Below are 22,171 nucleotides of genomic sequence, written 5' to 3' on the forward strand. Positions count from 1 at the left end.
GTCTCATGGTTCGGGTTTAGTTAGACTTGCTGGTAAATTGAAACATACGAAAGTTGCAATTAAAAACTAGAACAAACAGGTTTTTAGACATGTACAACAAAATATTAAAAAATTGGAGGAAAGTATGGAGGCTCTAGAGGCTCAGCTTCAAGAACGGTATTCGCTAGAAATGGAGGAAGATTTTTTCCTTACTAAACTCGAGCTGGAAGCATGGGAAAAGAGGGAGGAGATTTGTATTTCTCAGATAACCAAAAAGAAATGGTTGGAGACGAGGGATAACAATACAAAATTCTTTCATGCATTTGTGAACCAAAGGAGGAAGAAGATTATGACTCATTCATTGAAACTTCCAAATGAAGAAGTGTTGGTTTCTATAGAAGCTGTTCATGAGGGTGCAGTAAGGTATTTTCGAACTTTCTTAATAGGTGTAGGACCCAATCGAACAGCTAACCTTGTTGATATAATATCTCCTATGGTTTCTGAAGAGGAGAATATTGATCTTTGTGGTGAACCGTCTAAGGTGGACATAAAGGATGCTATTCTCTCTCCCGAGAAATAGTAGCCCGGGTCCGGATGGTTTTCGCTCGGCTTTTTTTCAAGATTGCTGGGATATTGTAAAAGAAGACGTGATCGATGCAACTAGAGATTTTTTTGCTGGATCCCCTCTTCCTAGATTTATTCTGCATCTTACATTGTTTTAATCCCAAAAGTTCAGAATCCTCAGAGTTTTGACAAGTTTAGGTCTGTTAGTCTTTGTAGTGTTATCTACAAATTTTTTTCAAAAATTATTGTTGCAAGGATGACAGGTTTATTGTCTACTTTGATTTCTTCGGAACAGGGAGCTTTCATTCCTAGTAGAAGTATATTTGAAAATATTTCTTTGGCACAAGAAATGGTTCATTCTCTGCATAAAAAGTCTAATGGTGGAAATGTAATGATCATAGTGGACATGGCTAAGGCATATGATAAGGTTGATTGGAATTTTTAAAACTTGGTTATGGAAAGCTTTGGTTTCTCACGAAGATTTTGTGGTTTAGTGGCGGAATATGTTTCCTCTCCTTGGTTCTCCTTTATGATGAATGACACTTATAAAGGTTTCTTTAAACCTTCTCGAGGGCTTCGCCAAGGAGATCCTTTATCTCCTTATCTATTTATTATTTTATAGGAAGTTCTCTCTCGGCTTCTAAAGAAAAAAATTTATGGAGAATAAGATAGTAGCTTACTATCATCCTCGTGGGGCGCCTTTGGTATCTCACCTTCTCTATGCGGATGACATTCTTATTTTTGTCAATGGCAAGAGAAGTTCCATTCGAATGCTTATTAAGACTTTGAAGAAGTATAAGGATTGGTTTGGTCAATTGATAAATAAAGAAAAGTCAAGTATTTTTTTTGTCAAACAGAATTGCTTTTGCTCGGAAGAAATCTCTGTTACGGACAACTGACTTTGCAGAAGGAGGTTTTCCTGCTACATATTTGGGTGTTCCCTTGGTTTCAAGTCGTCTTAAGACCCGTATTTTAGAGCCCCTAATTGATAAATTGAAGAAAAAGATAGCGGGTTGGAAATTTAAGCTTTTATCTCAAGGGGAGCACCTAATTTTAATTACGCATGTATGATCATCATTGATGGTTCATCAATTGGCGGTATTGGACATTCCTACTACTGTCTTCAAAAAGATAAATTCTATGTTATCGAAATTTTTTTGAAGTGGAGTAAATGATAAAAGGAAAAGGAATTGGTGTTCCTGATCTAATATATATGTAAGCCTGTTTATGAGGGTGGTTTGGGTGTTAGGGATTTGGAGGAGGTTAAAAAATCATTGCATATGAAGTTTGTGTGGAGCTTGTTATCTATGGATAATCTATGAATTCAATTCTTTAAAGCCAAGTATTTGTATAAGAAACACCACTTGAGAGAAATGAAACTAGAGAAAGGAACCAGATTTTGGAGATCGATTGTTCATGTGATTCCTAAAGCTTTAGAGCATGTCCGTGTTTGAATTAAAGAAGGGTCGACTTCTTTCTGGTTTGATCGTTGGTTAGCCTCCGGCCCCCTTTATGCTAAGGTTAAGGAAATCAGTAATCATAAGTTTCGAACTCGAGATTGTTGGGATAGAGATGGGTGGAATGTTGATTTATTAGTGGATCTTTAGGGTGAAGATCAGGCTGAGGAGGTAATGAACTCTGCTATTTCTTGCAAGGAGGGTCCAGATACAGCAATTTGGGAAACTTCAACAGATCAGAAATTCACCACGGCAAGTGCTTGGGAAATTATAAGGGAGCATAAAGAGGCATTCTCAGTTGCAAAATGGATATGGCATCCTATGTTGCCAAAAATGGTGTCAATTTGTATGTGGAAGTCTTGGTTTGCTTGTCTTCAAATTGATACTCATATTAAAGAAGTAGGTGTCCAGATGGCCTCTCAATGCGATTGTTGTTCAAATGCCAAGATTGAATCTTTAGACCATGTGTTTTGCACCGAATCTTTTGCTCAAGAGGTATGGAAAAAAGCAGCATTGGCGTTGGGTGTTAGTTGTATGGCAACGAGTACTTGGAAAGGCAGAGTTAATGTCTGGTTTAGTTGTGCAAGAAGGGCCTCACAATTAGGCGTTTTGGTAGGTCTTATACCTAGTCTCATCATCTGGAGACTCTAGACTCGTCGATGTAGAGTCAGGATGGAATCAATTCATGATTCGGTGAGAACTGTGTGGCTGGATATTAAATATTGGCTGAGATCCATTTCAGACAAGTTAAATAAATGTGCACCTTCTTCTTGCATGGATATTGCAGTCCTTCGTGCTTTGGATATTCAAGTAAAAAATGTGGGAGTTCGTCTTCCTCGTATAGCCAAATGGTGTAAACATGGGATATGTTGGGTTAAATTGAATATGGATGAGAGTTGTAGAGGTAACCCATGGAATTGTGGGGGTGGAGGCGTGATAAGAGATGAAAAGGGTTTATTTAAAGCAATTTTTTCCTCATTATTGGGTTATGGAACAAATAACATGGCTGAATTGAAGGCGATTATTTTAGAGATTAATCTATGCAAACATCTCAGATTTGATCAAGTGGAGATTGCATGTGACTCTGCTTTGTTGGTTCAGTGGATAAATTTTCGGAAGTGCTCGGTTTGGAACTTATGGGATTTGTGGGAAAAACTTATGTTAACATTAAGATGCATACAATTCAAAGTGGAACAAGTTTACAGGTAGGCGAATAAAAGTGCAGATTTCTTCGCTAAACAGGGTGAATCTGGCATTTCTCGATCATATAGTTGTCAAGATGATCTTCCTCGGCAAGTCAGGGGAATGAGTTGATTGGACTTTTTGGGATTTTCTTCTTTGCGCTCATGATGATTTGTGTTATTACACTTTTAGTGGTTTAGTTTCTTAGTTTTTTTTATTGCTAGTGTTTGATTTTTCGGTTTGGTTTATGTTGGTTAAGTTAGTTTTAGGGTCTTGGAATTTTCCTTTTGTCCCAAAGTCTCAAAATTGTAACCACGGTTTTCCTCCGCCATAAGTGAGGGGTTTTCTAATAAAATTAGGAGGTGCCGCCCTCTTTTACCAAAAAAATTAAAAGAATGTTTGAGTTTGATTGAATATTATGATGGGTTAAACATTGAATTTATTGGAAATTGAACTTATAATGATTATTGAGCTTGCTATGAAGTTAATTATATTAAGCATATTGATTGATTATATTGAATATATTGCTAATATAAATATTGTACTTAATCATTATAAATGGTACTATAGATTTAATTTTAAAGAACCCTTTCCTAAAAATCTTTTGATATTTACTACGGGTGACAAAACGAGTTCAAACCCGACGAGTGACTCGTGACCCGTCCATTTAAATCGGGTTAGGATTTAATATAAGCTGATCCGCTTATTAATGGGTCAACTTGGACCCAATCCATTTATTAAACGAGTTAGGCGGGTTCAGGTGGCTCACCTGCCAGGTGACCCATTTTGCCACCCCTGAGAGAGTCACGTGGCCCCGTAAGGTGATTGGGTTTTTTCTTTTTTTTTTTTAAAGAAAGGCAGCACCTCCATTTATTTATTGATAATCCCTCACTTTTGGCGGAGGAATATCGTGGTTACAAGACAATCAATGGGAGATAACAAAAGACAACATGTTAAAAACCTCCCAAAGAATAACACCAACATCCAGCCAAAAACCGGGTTACAAGTCCAAGCAAAACAAAACAAAATTGGATCTACAAAACAAACCTCACGCAACAAAACAAAACAAAAGATAAACAACATAAAGCATAAGTTAAAACCAAAAGAAAATCAACTAAACATACCTCATATAAGTCGTACACATCTTCTTCAATTTATACAAATCATTACTAACTCTAGGGAGTTGACTACTATTTGTAAACAAACTATTCCTCCTCATAGCACTTGGTCGAGCCAAGGCATCTTGCACTTTGTTCCCTTCTCTATACCAATGATTTATCGAAAAATATACTCCTTCCAATAAATCAATAAGTTGCTCCCAAAAATCCCACAAATACCTTAAGGAGCACTTCCTGACTTTTATCCAATTAACTACAATATTCGAATCACATTCAATATCGATATAGGTATGACCTAAATGTTTGTAAATCTTTATTCCCTCCAACACAGCTCTCAATTCAACTTCATTATTTGAACAAAAACAAAAATATTTTGAAAAACTAATCACAAAAGAACTTCTATGGTCTCTAAGGATGCCACCACCACTCACCGGTCCTGGGTTCCCTAGACTGCTCCCATCCAAATTTAGTTTCAACCTCCCTTGCCTCGGTTTTAGCCATATCACACTTTGCATAGTTTTAATTCTTTATTTCACAATTTGCACTTCCAGATTCTGCATTACCCGAAAATCAGCATCCTTTAACTGAACCATTTCTGTCATATTCCTACTCAAAACCCCCACCCAATACTTAATGGAGAACCACACATTAGTACTACTCTCTAATTTCTCTCCCATTCTAGCCACACATCTCCTTCTCCACAGCCTCCAAACTACTAAATAAGGAATCAAACCCATCAATGAACCCAGTTAAGAGAACCTGGAAGCCCTATTAAACCACATTTGGACTCTTTCTTTCTAACTTTGTGACCTAAGGAAAGGAACACCTACTTCTATCGAAACCTTCCTCCAAACCTCAGAAGCAAGGTCTCCCTTATTTAACACATGCTCTAAATCTTCTGATTGCCTCATCTCACAACAATACACGCCGAAACAAGTGAAACCCCACCCTTTTCACATTTTCATCAACACTTAGGCACTCAAAAGCAGCCTTCCACATACAGATAGAAATTTTCTTTGGTAACCATTTGTTCCAAACCCACTTAGTCCAATCAAATTTTGGAACTCTAACTCTGATAACATCTCATGCGGATTTTGTATTAAAGCAACCATCCTTTTCCGAGAGCCACAACAGAATGTCCGAAGAATTTCTAAGGTTTCCCACTTTTTCCATCACTTCATCCGCTTTACTAAATCCCAGAATCCTCTGCAAATTTTTCATATCTCACGCATTATTAATAACCAAATGTTTTAATTTGATATGAGATGTGCACCATTTGGACAATCTACAAACAAAGGTCCCGAATCTTGAAACTTATCATACCACAATTTTACATCTCCTTCTCTAACCTTTCACTTAGATTTACTTAACAATTAAAGCATACCCTACAGAACTTTCCTTCAAAAGGAAGAATTCGATCCATGCAATCTGCAAAGATCAATATGTCCTCCTCTCACATATTTAGTTTTAAAAAATCTAGCCCATAAAGAATTTTGCGTTAATAAATGCCAACCAAACTTCATGAACAAAAATCGTTATACTTTCGAAATGTCCCTTACTCCTATGGCCCCCTGCTCCACAAGAACACACAATTCCTTCCAAGCCCTCCATTTCATTTTTTCTTTTCCATCCTTAAATCCCTAGAAAAAAGAAGCAAACATATCTTGTATCTTTTTAATCACCAGTTTCGGTACATTTAGAATAGCTAACAAATGCAATGACATACTTGAAAGCACATGTCTCAACAAAACAAGACGACCTCCTTGAGACAACAGTCTACTTTTCCAGCCCTCAACTCTCTTACCGATTTTTTAGATTAAAGAGTCAAAATGACAACTTTTCAATTTACCATCCACTATTGGCCCACCCAAATACGTAAAAGGAAATTTACCCTCAATAAAACTAGTCTCTTATAGAATTCCTCCTTTCCTCTGAACACCCAACTTGTTTAAAAAAAAAAATAGCTGATTTATCTTTATTCACCTTTTAGCCAATCCAATTTTCATACTCCTTAATCACCTCCATTAACTGACTAATAGATTTTTTTCCAACATTAGCAAAAAAAACATCATCCGCGTACATTAAATACGATTAATAGGAGCACCACACGGATGTGCAAATGCTAAAATCCGCTTCTCAGACAACTATTTTTGAATTAATTTAGAAAGAATTTCTTCCATGATTATGAAAATATACGGCAACAACAGATCCCCTTGCCTCAAGCCCCTTTTTAACTTGAAAAAACCTCTATAAGTGTCATGCATCATGATAGAAAACTATGAAGTGGAAATACAAAATCCTAAATCAACTTACAAAACTAATCTGGAAAACCAATAGCCTAAAAAATCTGATCTACCACCTGCCACTCCACTCGATCATATGTCTTGCTCATATCAAGCTTTAGCATTATATTACCTCCTCTCATCTGTCTATGTAATAATTTTGTTATCTCTTGAGTAAGCGTTATATTTTCAAAAATACTCCTCCCTTTCATAAAAGCATCTTGTTATAAAGATATTAAATCACTCATCACCAACGAAAGCTTATCAACAAGGATTTTGGAGAAAATTTTATAAATTACGTTGCAAAGGCTTATCAGCCGAAATTTATCAAAAGACTGAGGATCCTTTACCTTAAGAATAAACACTATGAAAGAGGAACAAAAATACTGAGGCAAAGAATTCTCTTAACCCATCAATCACATCATTTTTAATAATCTTCCAATAGGTAATATAAAAAGAAGATCCAAACCCATTCGGTCCCGGGCTACTATTTACAGAAATAGATGAAACAGCTTCATAAACCTCCTCCCCAGTCGATTCTTCCCTCAGCTGAACTATAAACTCCTCAGAAACTACCGAATGAATGATATCTTCTAGGTTTGACCTTTGCACTGAACTATTTTGTCCTAAGAATTGCTCAAAATACTTCACAGCCTCATCATGGACCATCTGCATATTTTCTAACACCGAACCATCAGGAAACATCATTGAATTTATACAAGAATTTTGCCTTTTTTGCGTAATTACAGTATGGAAAAACTTTGAATTCTGATCCCTATCTATCAACCATTTCATCTTTACTTGTTGCGTCAATCTAGCCTCTTCCCTTCTATACCAAACCTCCAATTCAGCCTTAAAAACAAGGAACTCTTCTTCAACTGATTCCGAGTATTCTGTCTGCAGTAAATTCTTATATTTTTCCACCATTTCCTCCAACTCTGAAATAAAACTACCAACACAACCGAAAGTCTGTTTATTCCACACCCTAAGCCTTTATTTTAGCCTTTTTAATTTACTCACTAATTTACACAATGAAGAAGACGGTCTGCCTATCCATCTGTCTCATTAGCATGTGAGCGTGTCCAACGTCCTTTGGCACACCCCTCACCTGCTCCCCTTTATTTTGTACAATTTTGCGCCATCGCTAGTTTCAAACCACAAAACCAGAGTAGCTTCTTTTCGTCGTAGCGGCAGACGCCCTCACGCAGGTCTCATTCTCACCTACACAGGCGCGCTGTTGTCGCCTGTCGGCCCTTCGTAGGCTCGTAGCAATGTTGCGGTAGTACCCCCAATCTTCTAAGCCTTCTTCCTCAGCTCTTTCCACCCAAACCCCTGCAATTGCAGCAACTCCATACTAGGAGCCCCCAATTCTAGATCCATGACCCGATCCAGATCCCTCCCTTTTTACTTCCCTCCTCCTTCCTTTTCCCACTCTTTTTTCTTCTTCCTCTTCTTCTATAACGGCAACGTGCATTTCGTCTCTAGTTCTTCACACAGAGAGAGAGAGAGAGAGAGAGAGAGAGAGAGAGAGAGAGAGAATTAAAGAGCCAATGATGTCAAATAGAGTGTTTTTTTAAAATAAATGTTTAAAAAATTTTAAAATAAATAAACTATATTTTTAGACAGGTGACCCGTTTATGACTTGATTATTAAATGGGTGGGTTTGGGTTTACCTATTAGTCACTCGTTTATAAACGGTCAATTCGAACCCGAATCCATTTAACCCTGACCTATTTATGACCGGCTCAAACCTGTCCTGTTAAACTGTTTTGCCACCCATAATATTTACCAAAGGGGAACAAACATAAGAAAAAATATTTTTGATTTTGTGACCTCTAGTACGGGAAAAATCTTTTTAGGAACATGAGCATCATTTTAAGAATGATTTTAGATGATTTTTTTGAAAATCTTGAATGAATTTTAAATTGGCAATTCATTCTTCATACAAAATTCATTAGTCCCCATCTTTTCTTTTTTGATAATGACAAAGAGGGAGAAAATTTTCAAGCATGGAAAGCTTGTTTTAAGTTAATTGGTATTAATTCTCTTTTATTTGTCTTATGATCATAAACAATTGGTCCTCAATTTCTATATGACCATACATAAATTTGGTAATCATCTATTGCCATAACCTTTTACCATGCTCAAATTTTCATGTGGAGCATATTGGTATATTTTTATGATGAACTTGTTGAATTGAAACTTTGTGTTTGATTGTTATTTCTTTAGCCTCATCCACTCTTATTTTGGTTTTGATAATGTTAAAAGGGAAGAGATAGGGAAAATAGGAACTTGTATGTGATTTAAATGCTTTATTATTTATTCCAATTTTTTGGATATTTTTTTTTTTATCAAAAAAGGGGATATTATTAGACCCAAGGTTTCATTAGCCCGGCTTTGATGATAACAAACTATCCTAAGGACTAATAGCTTTTGTGTTTAAATTGTTCTACAAGATGAACCCATTGAAGTAAAAGTAAAGTTGAAGAATTAAGAGAAACTTGAAAACTTAATTTGATTTATTTGTACTTTTATTATCTCATTTGTGTTCTACTTCATCTTATAAAGTTATGAGAAAAAGACATAACACACATGAACTAAAATTGGGGAAGGGAACAAAAGTAGATTGAACTCAACCTTTGTGCCAAAAGTAGTCAACTAGCCTTAGGCAAAGATAGGGTAGCAAAACGAATTCATGGGTCGAGTTTGGACGAATCGCTAACGCGTCAGGTCATAAACTCACTCATTTAATAAATGGGCACGTCACGGGTTACCCGTTTAAAATATATAATTTATTTATTTTTCAAATTTTAAAAAAAAATTCATATAAAATGCCAAATTTTTTATAAAAAAAAACACTCCATTTTATTTATTAATATCTAAATAAAAACAACCAAAATGGTGTCGGCTTTGCGATTTGAGTTCAAGCACTTAAGCAAACAGAACCTTCGCCTCTGGTGCTCTGCAGTAGAATGGTAGCCACTAGCCAAAAGAGTGGAGCAGTGGAGGAGCTTGACTGCTTGAGGGGCCTGACGCAGTAACACCTGTGGAAGTGTGGAGCAGTGGAGGAGGGTGGGTTGGGTTACGTGGGTGACGAACTTACGATAGCAGACGGACGGGTAGGGTTACTGGTTAGTGGGTTATTTATAAGCCAAATAAACAGGTCACCTAGCAGGTGACCTGACCCGAACCCGATTTGACCCATTTATAAATGGATGGGTCATGGGTTGACCAGTTTATAATCGGGTTGATTTTCAAGCATGTACCTGAACTCGTCTTAACTAGGTGGTTCACAGGTGGCCCGTCGACTTATGACCCATTTTGCTAGGCCTAGGTAGAGACTAGGGGCATTTGACTAGATCTTGAAGTTGTTCCACGAGCCCCTAAAGACGGTTGACCAGTCTGGCAAGTTTTGTTTGCAATGGTAAGTTTTCCCTCGTTAATAGCTAATTAGTGGTTGAATGGACCTAGTAAGCAATTGACCGAATAGGCTAACAAAAAGGCTCTACGGGTAGAAAATGGCTGGTTTTCATCCATACTCTATATATATGTTTTCCTAAGCCTTAAGAACACAAGAAAAACTATTCATATTGCATATGCAAGTGCTTGTGCATTCATTATCTCTGAATCTTTTTTGTGCTTTTTTTTGCTCATCTTTGAGAGAATATCAAAACTCTTGAGCTTCATTTGTTTATTTCTTAGAAGTTTATTGTGTGAGCTTGAATTGTAAATGTTTTTTGTGAGGATCTTTCTTTTGTAAGGTTTGTTATGTTGGTTCCTTGGTCTCCGTAAAACAACTGTTGTAATTTGATTTCTTTAGTCTCCAAAAAATAAAGGGATTGTATTGGTGTACTTGCTGTTATTAAAGTTTAGGAAATAGTGGAGTCTCAAGACGGGTCTTGAGAGAGTAGACGTGAGCGGGGGATAGCCGTACCATTATAAAAGACTTTGTTATTTCTCTTCCTTTATCTCTTTTATTTGATTTAATATTGTGTGATTTGCTTGATTGTTTTAGTTTTCTTTAAATTTTATATTCAAGCACTTTAATTTTATTGAACACAATTCAACCCCCCTCTTGCATTGCCTTTGGGCCAATACAATCCTCATATACTTCAAGCGTAAATCTAAGAGCGTATATTTCCCTAATTTTATTTGTACTCATTTAATTACCAAAATGGCTTGATAGGTAATGGCTTGTAACAATGCAATCCAAGAGCATGTCAAGAGTAAAAAATGTTTTAATATTTCAATGTCAGTCCAATAATGTTTTTGTTGAGAATTCCACTTGTGAGCTTGTCCCACATTGGAAAATTAAAGTGGATAATGAGTGTTTATATACATAAATGGACTCAAGACCCAATTAGCTTGAGCTTTTGGGTCAAATTGGTGTTCACCCATGTGTATCAAGCCCACCTATGGGCTCGTCCGGTCCTAACAAGGGGAATCAGAGCTAACGATTCGTAACTCTGGGTGAGCGATATCGTAAAAGTCGAGACGGGAAACTAATTCCCCTGATGTGCTAACAGTTGGAGGACCAAGTGTGTAACTGGGACCAATAAGGATCATCTAGGCTGTGGATGGATCCGAATAGGGTCAAGACGTGGAAGGCATGATTGGTTTGGAGGCACATGGAATGCAATCTGAGGCACATAAGACGCCAGTGGTAAGGCCAACTTGAGCAACTGTTGGAGAATTGTTGCAGTAGAGAGACGATTTCCATTCAAGGGGGAGTAGGAACTCACAAGTGAGGGGGAGATTGTTGAGAATTCTACTTGTGAGCTTATCCCACATTGAAAAATTAAAGTGGATAATGAGTACTTGTATACATGGATGGACCCAAGACCCAATTAGCTTGAGCTTTTGGGTCAAATTGGTTTTCACCCATGTGTATCAAGCCCACCCATGGGCTCCTCCGGTCCTAACAGTTTTAAACCCTTCGAGCGCCAAATTTATCCTTTGAAATAGGAAGAATGCCCAATGGAGAAGCTTGTAAAAGCCTTCAAGTGAATAACCCACATCTAACAGATTTCAACTAGATGACCCTTATGAATACAAGCTACAACTCGAAAATGCTACTGTTCTACACAATGTAATTGTTCCTTATCCTATACAACCTTATATGTTTATACCATATGTAGAAGGCTTATTAAAGGAAAAGAAATTCTGACATTGTTCTTGATTGCTTCAAGGCTTATGAAGGTGCTTTAAAACAAAAGACAAAATATAGAAAAATATGTGGGAATATTATTTGGAATTATTCCCACGTGACTAAATTCTCAATTGATTCTATAGACAAAATTTCACATATATTTGATTGATCCTTAGTCCTTGAAACCCCTATGCCTTTGTAGAGAATCTCATGCAATCCTTGAGGCAATAGCTCGGTTTGCTAAACAAATTTTAGATCCTTTTTAGTTTGGATTAAAGAATCTCTAAAGTTCCTCCTATATTTGTTAAAAGGGGATGGATGTAATTGCTTTTCTTTTTCTTTTTCTTTTTCTTTTTGTTTTTTTTATTTTTTGCAATGTCAATAGATGTTTATTATTGGAAGCTCAAATGATAATGATGGTACTGTTGATATATAAGTATATGATAATATATTTGTATTTTATAACAAGTTAGCAATCTATGTTATATTATGTGGCCTGGCAAATTAAGTTGAGATATGCTAATATGATAAAATATCACATATATATATATAATTCGATTCATAGTCCATATTTAAACAATCCTTAGCTAGTATAAGGGCATGTCTAATTTATGGCCTCTTACATGTATTTCTTCAAGCTAGTACATCAAAGTGCAAATTCATGTACTAAAACTTGTTAATGAGGGAACCACTAAAGTTCCCTTTATGCAAAATGATAACAAGTGTTAGATTGCTACACAAACTATCTTAAAAGATGCTTTATTGCACTTAATGACATCTTATAAGTTAATCCCATGTTAAGGAAATTCAAGGGTAGGAGGTGTTAATTTGGTTGGACAGCTAGATATTCTTTTGATGCCAATTATCGTCTAAGATATCACCCCCTTTCCCCAATTTCTCTTTTAATTTTTTAAAGACTAGTTCACAAATTCAATACTCAAATTCAATGTTAAATATTTCGGGCCTAATGTGGGCATTCCGACTAGTTACCAAGACAAGCTTATCCCCATGAGCCACAATGTTTTGTTGGCTATTCTCTACCCAGAAAATTAAGAAATGCTCCATTCCCTGGGTGTTGCCTTAAGCGGATCAAATCTTCCGTTGGGCTAAAAAGCATTGCTACTTAACCATGTAATATCTTCTTTTTTAAAATAAAAATATAAATACATTTAATATAAATACATTCCAATAATCTTTCTCACCTTCATAAGGCCCCCTTAGCATGCTATGCAACACATAAAACATTTATTAAGTAAGAAATTCATTTTTACATTTTTTATTCTTATATTATCTTATGATTAATAATCTTAAAGCTATGTCAATAAATATTCTTCATTTGGGAATGCATAATAAATCATTCATAATTTATATTTATAACTCTTTGCTTACTTTCCCTTAGTGAACGACTCAATGGTTAAAGCTTGAGATTTTCACTTCTATGAATTTTGCTATGGATGGGGAAGTGGATGAGATGGGAGAAGAGCTACATCCCATTGAATGGCAAGGCTCACTGTAGGCTTCCAATTGAACCACAATGTTTTGTTGGCTATTCCATACCTAGGAGATTAGGAAATGCTCCATTCTTCATTCTTGTGCTCATTATAATATGCATTCTTCCGTCCTTTCTTTTTTCTTCACATAAGCTAGAGTTTGAGTTAATGCTATTACACCATCTCTTTTTTGCCATTAGAACTTTTTCCTAAACTTTAGCGTTTATTTCATATAAAACTTATTTTTCTATGATTTAATCTGGTATTTTTCATTTTCAACGAAAATAAAAAGTTCTTTAATAAGTAATTCTTCGCATCCCTCTTAATTTTTGGAATTTTAAAGTAATATTCCCATTTTCTTAGATTTTACATTTTTTTTTTTTGTTAATTTGATCTATTTTCCAAATTTTCTTAGGAATTATTTTTAGAATTTTTTGGCAATTTTTTTTTTTTTTAATGTATGTAGCGAAGAAAATTATGCACAAGAAATGCATGATTCTGTACAAAATTATAAATAAATAGTTGTTCTTCTTCCTAAGAAAAATGAAAACTTATTGTTAGCACTTTATGCTCTGCATAACATTGCATGCTCTCTAGCATTGGTATGCTTGTGATAAATAAGTAATCAACTTGCTCATCAAAATATAATACTTAGATATCCACATGCATACATAAGTGTTTTTAATAATGAAATTTAGATTAAGTACCTGGAATGGTAAAGGAGTAGCCAAGTAACAACCCGCTACAAGCAAATACAAGCCCCCATTGGATAGTATGCCATAGTAACTCAACCCTACTTGAAAAATAAAATAGAGGGAAAAAATGATTTTTAGGTCTCACATTCAACTATAAAAAATACATATAATTGAAAAAAGATAAAATTTTCAATTTACAAGTTAAAAAGACATAAATGGTACCCGGAACGTCTGCCATTTGAGCCATGAACAACATGCGTAGATGACTCTAGGGAGACAATCTCATCCTACAATAGCATCATCATTGATACACAAGAGAAGAATAATTTTACAACAAAATGGATAGCTAAAATATTAAGACAGAAAATGAGATAGAAGCAACTATTTTAGTAAATAGTAGCACATTAACTGAAGAGTGGTTGGTGAAAAAGTTTTTTTTTTTTTCCTTTTTTTTGTACGAAGAGAAGGAAGCAGTGAAACATCAATTGACCTATTCTAAAGGTGAATTTGGCCTCGTTATTGAAAAAAAAAAATGATTAGGTATGATACATTCAATAAACAACTCTTTTAACATTTTAAAAAATAGACTGTAAACTTTTAAGAACTACTTTAAAAGTGTACAAACATATGCAACTTGAATGAAAAAAAAAAATGAGATTTTTTTTTGTGTTAGTTGCAAATTTGCATTTGCATTGATGGGATTAATTGAGAAGCAAGAGATGTCTTTGATTCGTGATTTTAGTGTGTTTTTCCCCTTGGGGATTCACTCAGAGAAAAAAAAAAGGATTTTTTTTGGTTTTTTGTAATGATCTTTATGGTGGTTACGAAAATTGTTGTGCAAATCAAATTGTAGAGGAATAAACAATCACACAAGCATAACACAAATAATAAAAAAATAACAATCACAATGACTGTAATGAAAGAAATAGAAACAACACAAATACATAAGTAATTATATGGTTTGGCAATGCTTACATCCACCGAAGCAAACAACAATAATATCATTATCTTCTTGTCCAAAGGACATGAACAATACATCAACCACTTACATATACATCAGAAACAACGTATATATAAAGTTTCCAAAGGTTTTCTCTCCAAATCCCAACCAACTTAATGTCATTTTATTCAAAATTTGAAAATATGTGCTAGGTTCCCAAGCCAAATTGTCGACGGTTTCAGACTAAGATCAAAATTCTGAAATTTTGGGCCAAGCATTTGCAATTTCTGTTGACTAACTGGCCAAACTGTCGACGATTACTGCCAAACCGTTGACGGTTCCTGCTGTTGCACCCCAGCATCTTGATTTTCTACCATGTTTTCTTACTCGTAGATGCATTCCACTTAGTATATGAGTCACATATCACAACAATCTCCACCTTAGCAAATATACGCCCCTTAGGAGAAACTACAAACCTGAATCCGCTACTCCTTGAACTTGGGACATTAGGTTGGGACGTCTCCCTTCTAGCAATTGGAGACAAATACCATGTAGTAACCCAGGAAAAATAATAATATTAATTATTAATTATTAATTAATTAATTAAAGAAATAAAATGAATAGTATTCTAATGAATAAAAGAAAAAAAAAAGGGAAGAGAAGAAACTAATTGGAAAATATATATATATATAAGTATATAATATAATATATGTAAAGATCATAAAGTTGAAGCTTCAAGATCAATTGGAATTTCATTTCTAGCGCCCCCCCCCCTCAATTGACATCTCTCTCCTCCGCCAACTCACTCTCTCTTCTCGATTTCCTCGGTCAAACGTACACCAACCAAAGAACGAGAAATACCACTGCATTCCTATCTTGGCCATCAATATTTTAATTGACATGGATTTGTGATCAAGGTGTCGTAGGCACCACTCCTAGGATAAGGTAAATTAACTCTCTCTCTCTCTCTCTCTCTCTCTCTCTCTCTCTCTCTCTTTAATTTCTCTCAAACCTTGAGCCAAATTGACAATCGGACACCACCACAGGGTCTTAACTGCGATTTTGAGCAAGTTAATCAGAGCAAATTTTTTATTTAGGGATCCTAAGCACCACTCCAAGGCTAAGGTAAGAAGTACAAATTATGTAAGTTATTTTAAAAATTCAACTGCTTAAATTATAATGTGTGATTACTAAATTGGAGTATTTAATTATATGAGATTTTTGAAAATATTACTGGGATTAAATTAAACTACAGGATTGGATAATATTAGATTTTTGGAAATATTTTTGGGATTAAATTAAATTGCAGAATTGGATTATATTAGATTTTTGGTGAATATTTTGGAATTAAGTTAAACTGAAGGGATTTGATCATATTGATGTTTTTAAATATGTTAAAAATTAAATTTAAATATGGAAAGTGGATCAAACCCACATTTTTAGAAATTAACCATTTAATGGGAGCGTGTGAGCGTAGGAATATTAAGATAATTGTAATTCTGAGGTTGAGTTGATTGAGTTAGGAAAAATGTGATTTCAGGATTCGGGAGCTTCGAACACCGTGGGCGTAGATTTAGGGTTTTTAACAGGCCTCTTAGTAAATAGGTAAGAAGAATAAATTATAGTAGTTATTTTTGAAAATTGCTGGTTGAGTAAATTTGTGAAAATGAAAAATGATATGTTTATGGTGGTTATTATATTATGAATATCAGGTGAAAAATTGTGTGGCATGAGGTAATATGAAATAATTATTTAATACTGGTTATATGAAATGATTGTTTAATGTTGGGAATGTTATTAATATGAAGGACGATAATCCCAAAGGTTCCTATAGTTTTTTAGGAAGTTTGAAGATTAACTTAAGAGTGTTGATATATGCTCAAGAATTGGGGGATTCTATTTTCTTTTTCGTAGAATCCAAGACTTTTGAATTCTCAGTTGACGAGGGTGGTTCTTATTTCATGTTATGCATTTTTTAGCGAAATTGATACTCTCTCCGATAAGTTTGCATGGCCAAAGTGAGTGCAAAATGTTTGCTAGATATTATGAAGGAGCTAATGTCCAATGTAATTGTGGAAATTTTGCACGGACATTCAGAGATAGTGAGAAAGTATTTATTTTGCAGTTGGGATCCATTGCACATGGTTTTCTTTAATGATCTTGGAACTTATTCATGGCCGTCGGAAAGGATTTCTGGTGGTGCTAGAAGAAAAATTGGGCAGTTGGTGGAGAGGGTTTGGATTTCATCTTCGAAAAGCCATTGCTCCTAAGACGTTAGCCAGCAAAAAGTCCTTAGCCAGTGAAAAGACATTCAAAATTTTTCTGTTGGCAACAGTGGAGGGGGGTCGAAGAGAGGATGGTGGTAGCAACAATGGAAAGCAATTAATGCCATATTCTCAAAATTCAAAATTGAGAGAGTATAGCCATGATATACGTTATTTGAGTACTGGGAAGGAACAAGTAAAATCAAAGCCTATTGTTCCAGTGGAACTTACTGAGAACGTTAGTGGTTACACAAATGTATCTCTGAACATAAGCCTCTGATTACATAGTGGGCCGGATGGAGAATGAGAGGTAATATGGTCCAAAGTTACTCAACCTCAGGAAATGGGTTGTACAGAGAAGATCAAGGAAAACAATAAAAATTTTAAGCCCAAAGCTCCCTTCAAGCCAAGGCCCATACCCAAGCCCAAGCCCATATCAGTCTGGCAGCCCAAACCAACACAAGCCCTTCAAAATAATAAGACTCAGACTCCAGAATCGTCATCTTCGGCCTTGGGGAGTTCAGCAAGAAGGGGCGATGGTGTGGTTTTCGATTCGAAGCGATATAAAGTTGATCAGCGAAGCGCGTTGATGCTAGCTCAGTCAATGAAATCTTCTGATGACATCGGGACTGACAATACCGACACCGATGAGCCCAATAATGAGCTCTTAAGCTCCAACGAGATTGATGGGGAGTACTTAGGTTATGATGAGACCGATAAAGAGTGCATCAACACCGATGAGTCAGCAAACACGGCCAATGGTGAGGAAAACTTGTAGCGAGACATTCAGTTGATTCTTCAAGAACATTTCGAAAATATTTTCAGGAAGTGGGGAAATTCATAGCATTGGGTGCTTAAGCTTCGAGATGGAAGAAGATTTGCAGTTCCAATTCAAAATTCTTTGCCACCTAATGAAGTCGCAGAGGGTTTGGAAGAGCAAAACCAAGTGTCCTTGGTTCCATTGAAGTCAACGGATATTTTGGAGGATTGGGCCTCAGACAATGATACAGAGGTTGCTGAGCTACCTAACGAGAGGGGTATGTCACCTTTAGCAGTGGAACCACTAGCCTATTCTTTACCCTTGACTATGGAAGGACAGGAAGTTGTGGATGTGGAGAGTCCAGTGAGGGAAGTACATTATTCCAAGTGGTTCCAAAGAAGATTTAAAGGGTTTGAAAAATTTCAAGGCATGCCCTTACAAGGTTTGGAAAATCAAGTAACCAATATTTTGCTGATGGTTGAGGCTGAATTACACCGTAGGGCTACTTCAGAAAAAAAAAATGCACGTGACTTGAGGAGAATTGATGCGAAGGGTTTAAGAGAACTGAAAGGTTTATTCAGTTTAATTATTTATGGTTCTACCTCATCTAGGCACAATGGAATTAATAGGGAGCAGGCTCTCTCTATTTCTAAATGAATCTGAAAATATTTTCTTGGAATGTCAAAGAGATGAATGAGGTTGAGAAGAGGCTTCAAATTTGTAATTTGTTACATACATGGAAACCTGATATTGTATGTTTGCAAGGGACTAAACTTGAATGGATTACCAGAGGAATTGTCTGAAGTATATGGAGTTGTCCTTATGTAGACTGGTTGTATTTGGGTTCAGAAGGTGCTTCTCGAGGTATTGTTCTGATGGGGGATCGAAGGTTAATGGAAAAGGTGGAGGAAGCAGTGGGGTATTTTTCTGTTTCATGCAAATTTAAAATGTTGGTGATCAATTTGAGTGGGCTTTCACAGGTATTTATGGGCCAAATTTGAACAAGAGGCATAGGAAAATGTAGGAGGAGCTGGCAGGGCTGATTAGTTGGTGCGACTCACCATGGTGCCTAGGAGGTGATTTTAATATTATTCGCTTCCCGTCAGAAAGGCTAGGGGTTGTAAGTTATACTCGGGCTATGCATGAATTTTTGGATTTTATCTCTTTTCATGGGTTGATGGATATATCTATGCAAGAAGGCCTTTACACCTTATCCAATTCTTCCTCTTCTTCTAGAATAGATCAGATTCTTTTCTCTCCATTCTTGGTGGATCACTTCACTCAATTTTCACAAAGAAGGCTATCCAAAATTCTTTATGATCACTACCCAATTCTATTGGAGAGGGGGAGTCGTCAGAGAGGTAGAATTCCTTTTCGCAGAGAGGTAGAATTCCTTTTCGCTTTATGTGGTTGAGGGTGGAGAACTTTGTTGATAAAGTGAAGGAGTGGTGGGCATCCTATTCGTTCTAAGGAAATCCTAGCTTCATATTAGCTAAAAAAATGGCAACATTAAAGTTGGATTTAAAAAAGTGAAACAAGGAGGAATTTGGGAATGTCACTGTTAAGATACAACAACTCTGGAACAAATTGAATGACTTGGATGTTAGAGGGGAAACTCATCCTTTAACAACTAAGGAAAAGTTAGAACAAGCTACTCTCCACACCAATATTGAAAAGCTCACTCTTTTAGAAGAGATTAGTTAGAGGCAGAAGTCTAGGGTATTACATTTGAAGGAGGGAGATGCAAATACCAAAATTTTCCATAGAATGGCTAATTCTAATAGAAGAAATAATGGTTTTGAGAGCCTTGTGGTTGATGGTGTCTTGTCTTTCGATCAAGGTATGATTGCTAGTTACATCACTCATTTTTTCATGAATTTATACTCTGATCAACAAGTTAGCCGATCATTCCCAGAAGTCTTAGTATTTCCAAGAATGTCTGGTGATAATGCAGATTGGATAGATAGACCAAGAACTTTGTTTATTGTGGTGTCTTTGGAGGGAGAGAAATAGTAGGTGTTTTGAAGATAAGGAAAAATTCATTTCAGACCTGAAGCTATTTTTCTTTACAACTTTGATGGATTGGTTGGCTGCTTTGTGAAACCAATCATTTTCTTCTGTTTTTGAGTTATTAGATTCTTGTTATTTCTGTTTTTGATTTGTTGACCCCATGTACACTCCTTGTGTATTTGGTGTTCATTTTGATATCAATAAAATTATTACTTATCAAAAAAATAAGTTTGATGATACAAGGTTTATATACAAAATTGATGATATGTGAAACATAGATATGTTTTCTATTAGGAAATGATGAAATATGATATACAAATATGTTTTTACATTGATATGGTAAAAATATGAGATATAGATGTGTTTTCATTGAAAGGATGATATATGTGATAGATGTTGGTACATAAATGTTTTATACAAAAATATTGAATTGAGTTTTATACAGATATGAAATGAAATGTGTACTGAAATGATGAAAATGATACAAAAAATGATGAGATTATTACTGATGTGATGAAATGTACGAATATACTGAAATGTAAATACTAAAATGCGAATACTGAAATGTGGAAATGAGAACCCTAATGGACTAGAATCAGATAGAGAGCACGGTACCATTGCTAGTGAGGTGTTAGTGCAACCACACGGTCTCATGGAGAGTGTTGCGTGGCAGTCGATTGAGCCAGTAAGAAAGGTAGTTTTGCCACTTGGTGTCCATACCAGGAGTGGGCAGGTCAATCGAACTACAGACAGATTCCTTGTTTTGATTTAAGTGGGTAGGCCAACCGCGGTTAGGTCCGGCCTTCAGGCCGCACAACTCGGTCATGGGGAGAAGCATGATGATGTGAATATCCTTAGGGCAGCCATAAGTTATAGACATTATGTGTATTTGTTACTGGTGGACACTCATGAGTTAGATTGTGAAATGAAAATGAGAAATGAAAGAGTGAATTTAATGGCATAAATAATGAGGGCAAAGTAAAACTCTTCTGAGGGCTTACTGAGTAAGGTGAGTGCTCTGATAAGTATCAGTTGTAATCGCACTCGAATTAATCGGGCAAAGTTACAAACGATATCTGAGCAAAGGGGTGTTACATGTATGGGTGTGTAATCTCTCCTATCCTCGGGAACTTTCACTGATAAATATTGGTTACATATGTATGAATATGAGAAATGGTATCAAAGATTATGAAATTATGTTTTATATCTACATGATTATGAGTACATATCTATATAGTTTCTCAAATGATATAATCTCTTAAATGAGTATATTACAATATAACTAAACTCATGCAGCCACACACTGTGAATAATTTATTCCGTCTTACTGAGAGGTGTCTCACCCAAGTATTTAAATATTTCAGGAAATCGTGACAGATCAGAAGATAGAGCTCCGACATAGAGGGTAGCTGGTACCCTAATAGTCAGGATAAGTGTTTTGTATTAGGGATGTATGATTCCATGGGGTATGTTATGGATTTTTTTCGGGTGTGTATAGATGTATAGAACTCTGGTTATTTGTATTCTGGATGCTTTGTAAATATTGACTTCTTCTCTTAGGTATGTTTGTATAAGATTGACTATTTACCCAATACCCATTTCGGATCGGGTTATGTTGAAATGGTATCAGAGTTTTTGACATGACAGATGTTTGATTAATATTTATTATTTATTGGAGATGAAAAAAAAATGGTATGGAAATTGGGGTGTCACACACCAAGTCCAAGTAAGGCTTGAACTTGCCCATGGAAACTTCGTCTTCTGCCAACAACCCCGATTCAGTGGTAGATGTAATAACTTGAGACTGCGCCCTAGGCTTCCAACAACTAGCTAGGTCTTCCCACAACAATAGACACAAAACTTGTTGTAAATCTTCTATCATCAAAGCCCCTTGTATAGTCTACATCAACATACCTTACAACTAATGGACGACTTTGTTGCCTGCCGAAACACCCCATTGCACCAACATAGGGGACCTTTGACATATCCTAGGCATCATCGTCCATCCTTGGGTACTAAGAAGTAGACATTTTACATTGATTCTCCACAAAACGACCCTGAGACAAAAAACAAAGTCTCCCTACAGTTCTGTCCACAAAGCCACCCCGAGGTAACACCAATCTCCCTGCAGTTCTTTTCACAAAGACACTTGAGATAACCCCAATCTCCTTGCAACTCTATCTTTGTGAATCTTAAAACCAAGACACTTCTTGGTTGCACCCAACACATTCATCTCAAAACCTTTGAAAAGGGTTCCCAACTGATTAGCCTCAGTCAAAGA

General features: G+C 35.9%; 1 protein-coding gene across 1 annotated transcript in view; it reads right to left on the reverse strand.

Moving 5' to 3' along the window:
• LOC131162475 (sugar transport protein 6-like) overlaps positions 1-22,171 on the reverse strand; it is a 69,807-nt gene that overhangs the window by 28,000 nt on the left and 19,636 nt on the right. Inside the window, exons 4-5 of the mRNA XM_058119000.1 lie at positions 14,139-14,203; positions 13,929-14,014 (exon numbers count right to left, since the gene is read on the reverse strand). Of these exons, the coding sequence (XP_057974983.1) occupies positions 13,929-14,014; positions 14,139-14,203 (151 nt within the window). The remainder of the gene's footprint in view (positions 1-13,928; positions 14,015-14,138; positions 14,204-22,171) is intronic.

Source organism: Malania oleifera, chromosome 8, assembly GCF_029873635.1.
Source record: "Malania oleifera isolate guangnan ecotype guangnan chromosome 8, ASM2987363v1, whole genome shotgun sequence".
Classification (NCBI taxonomy): Eukaryota; Viridiplantae; Streptophyta; class Magnoliopsida; order Santalales; family Ximeniaceae; genus Malania; species Malania oleifera.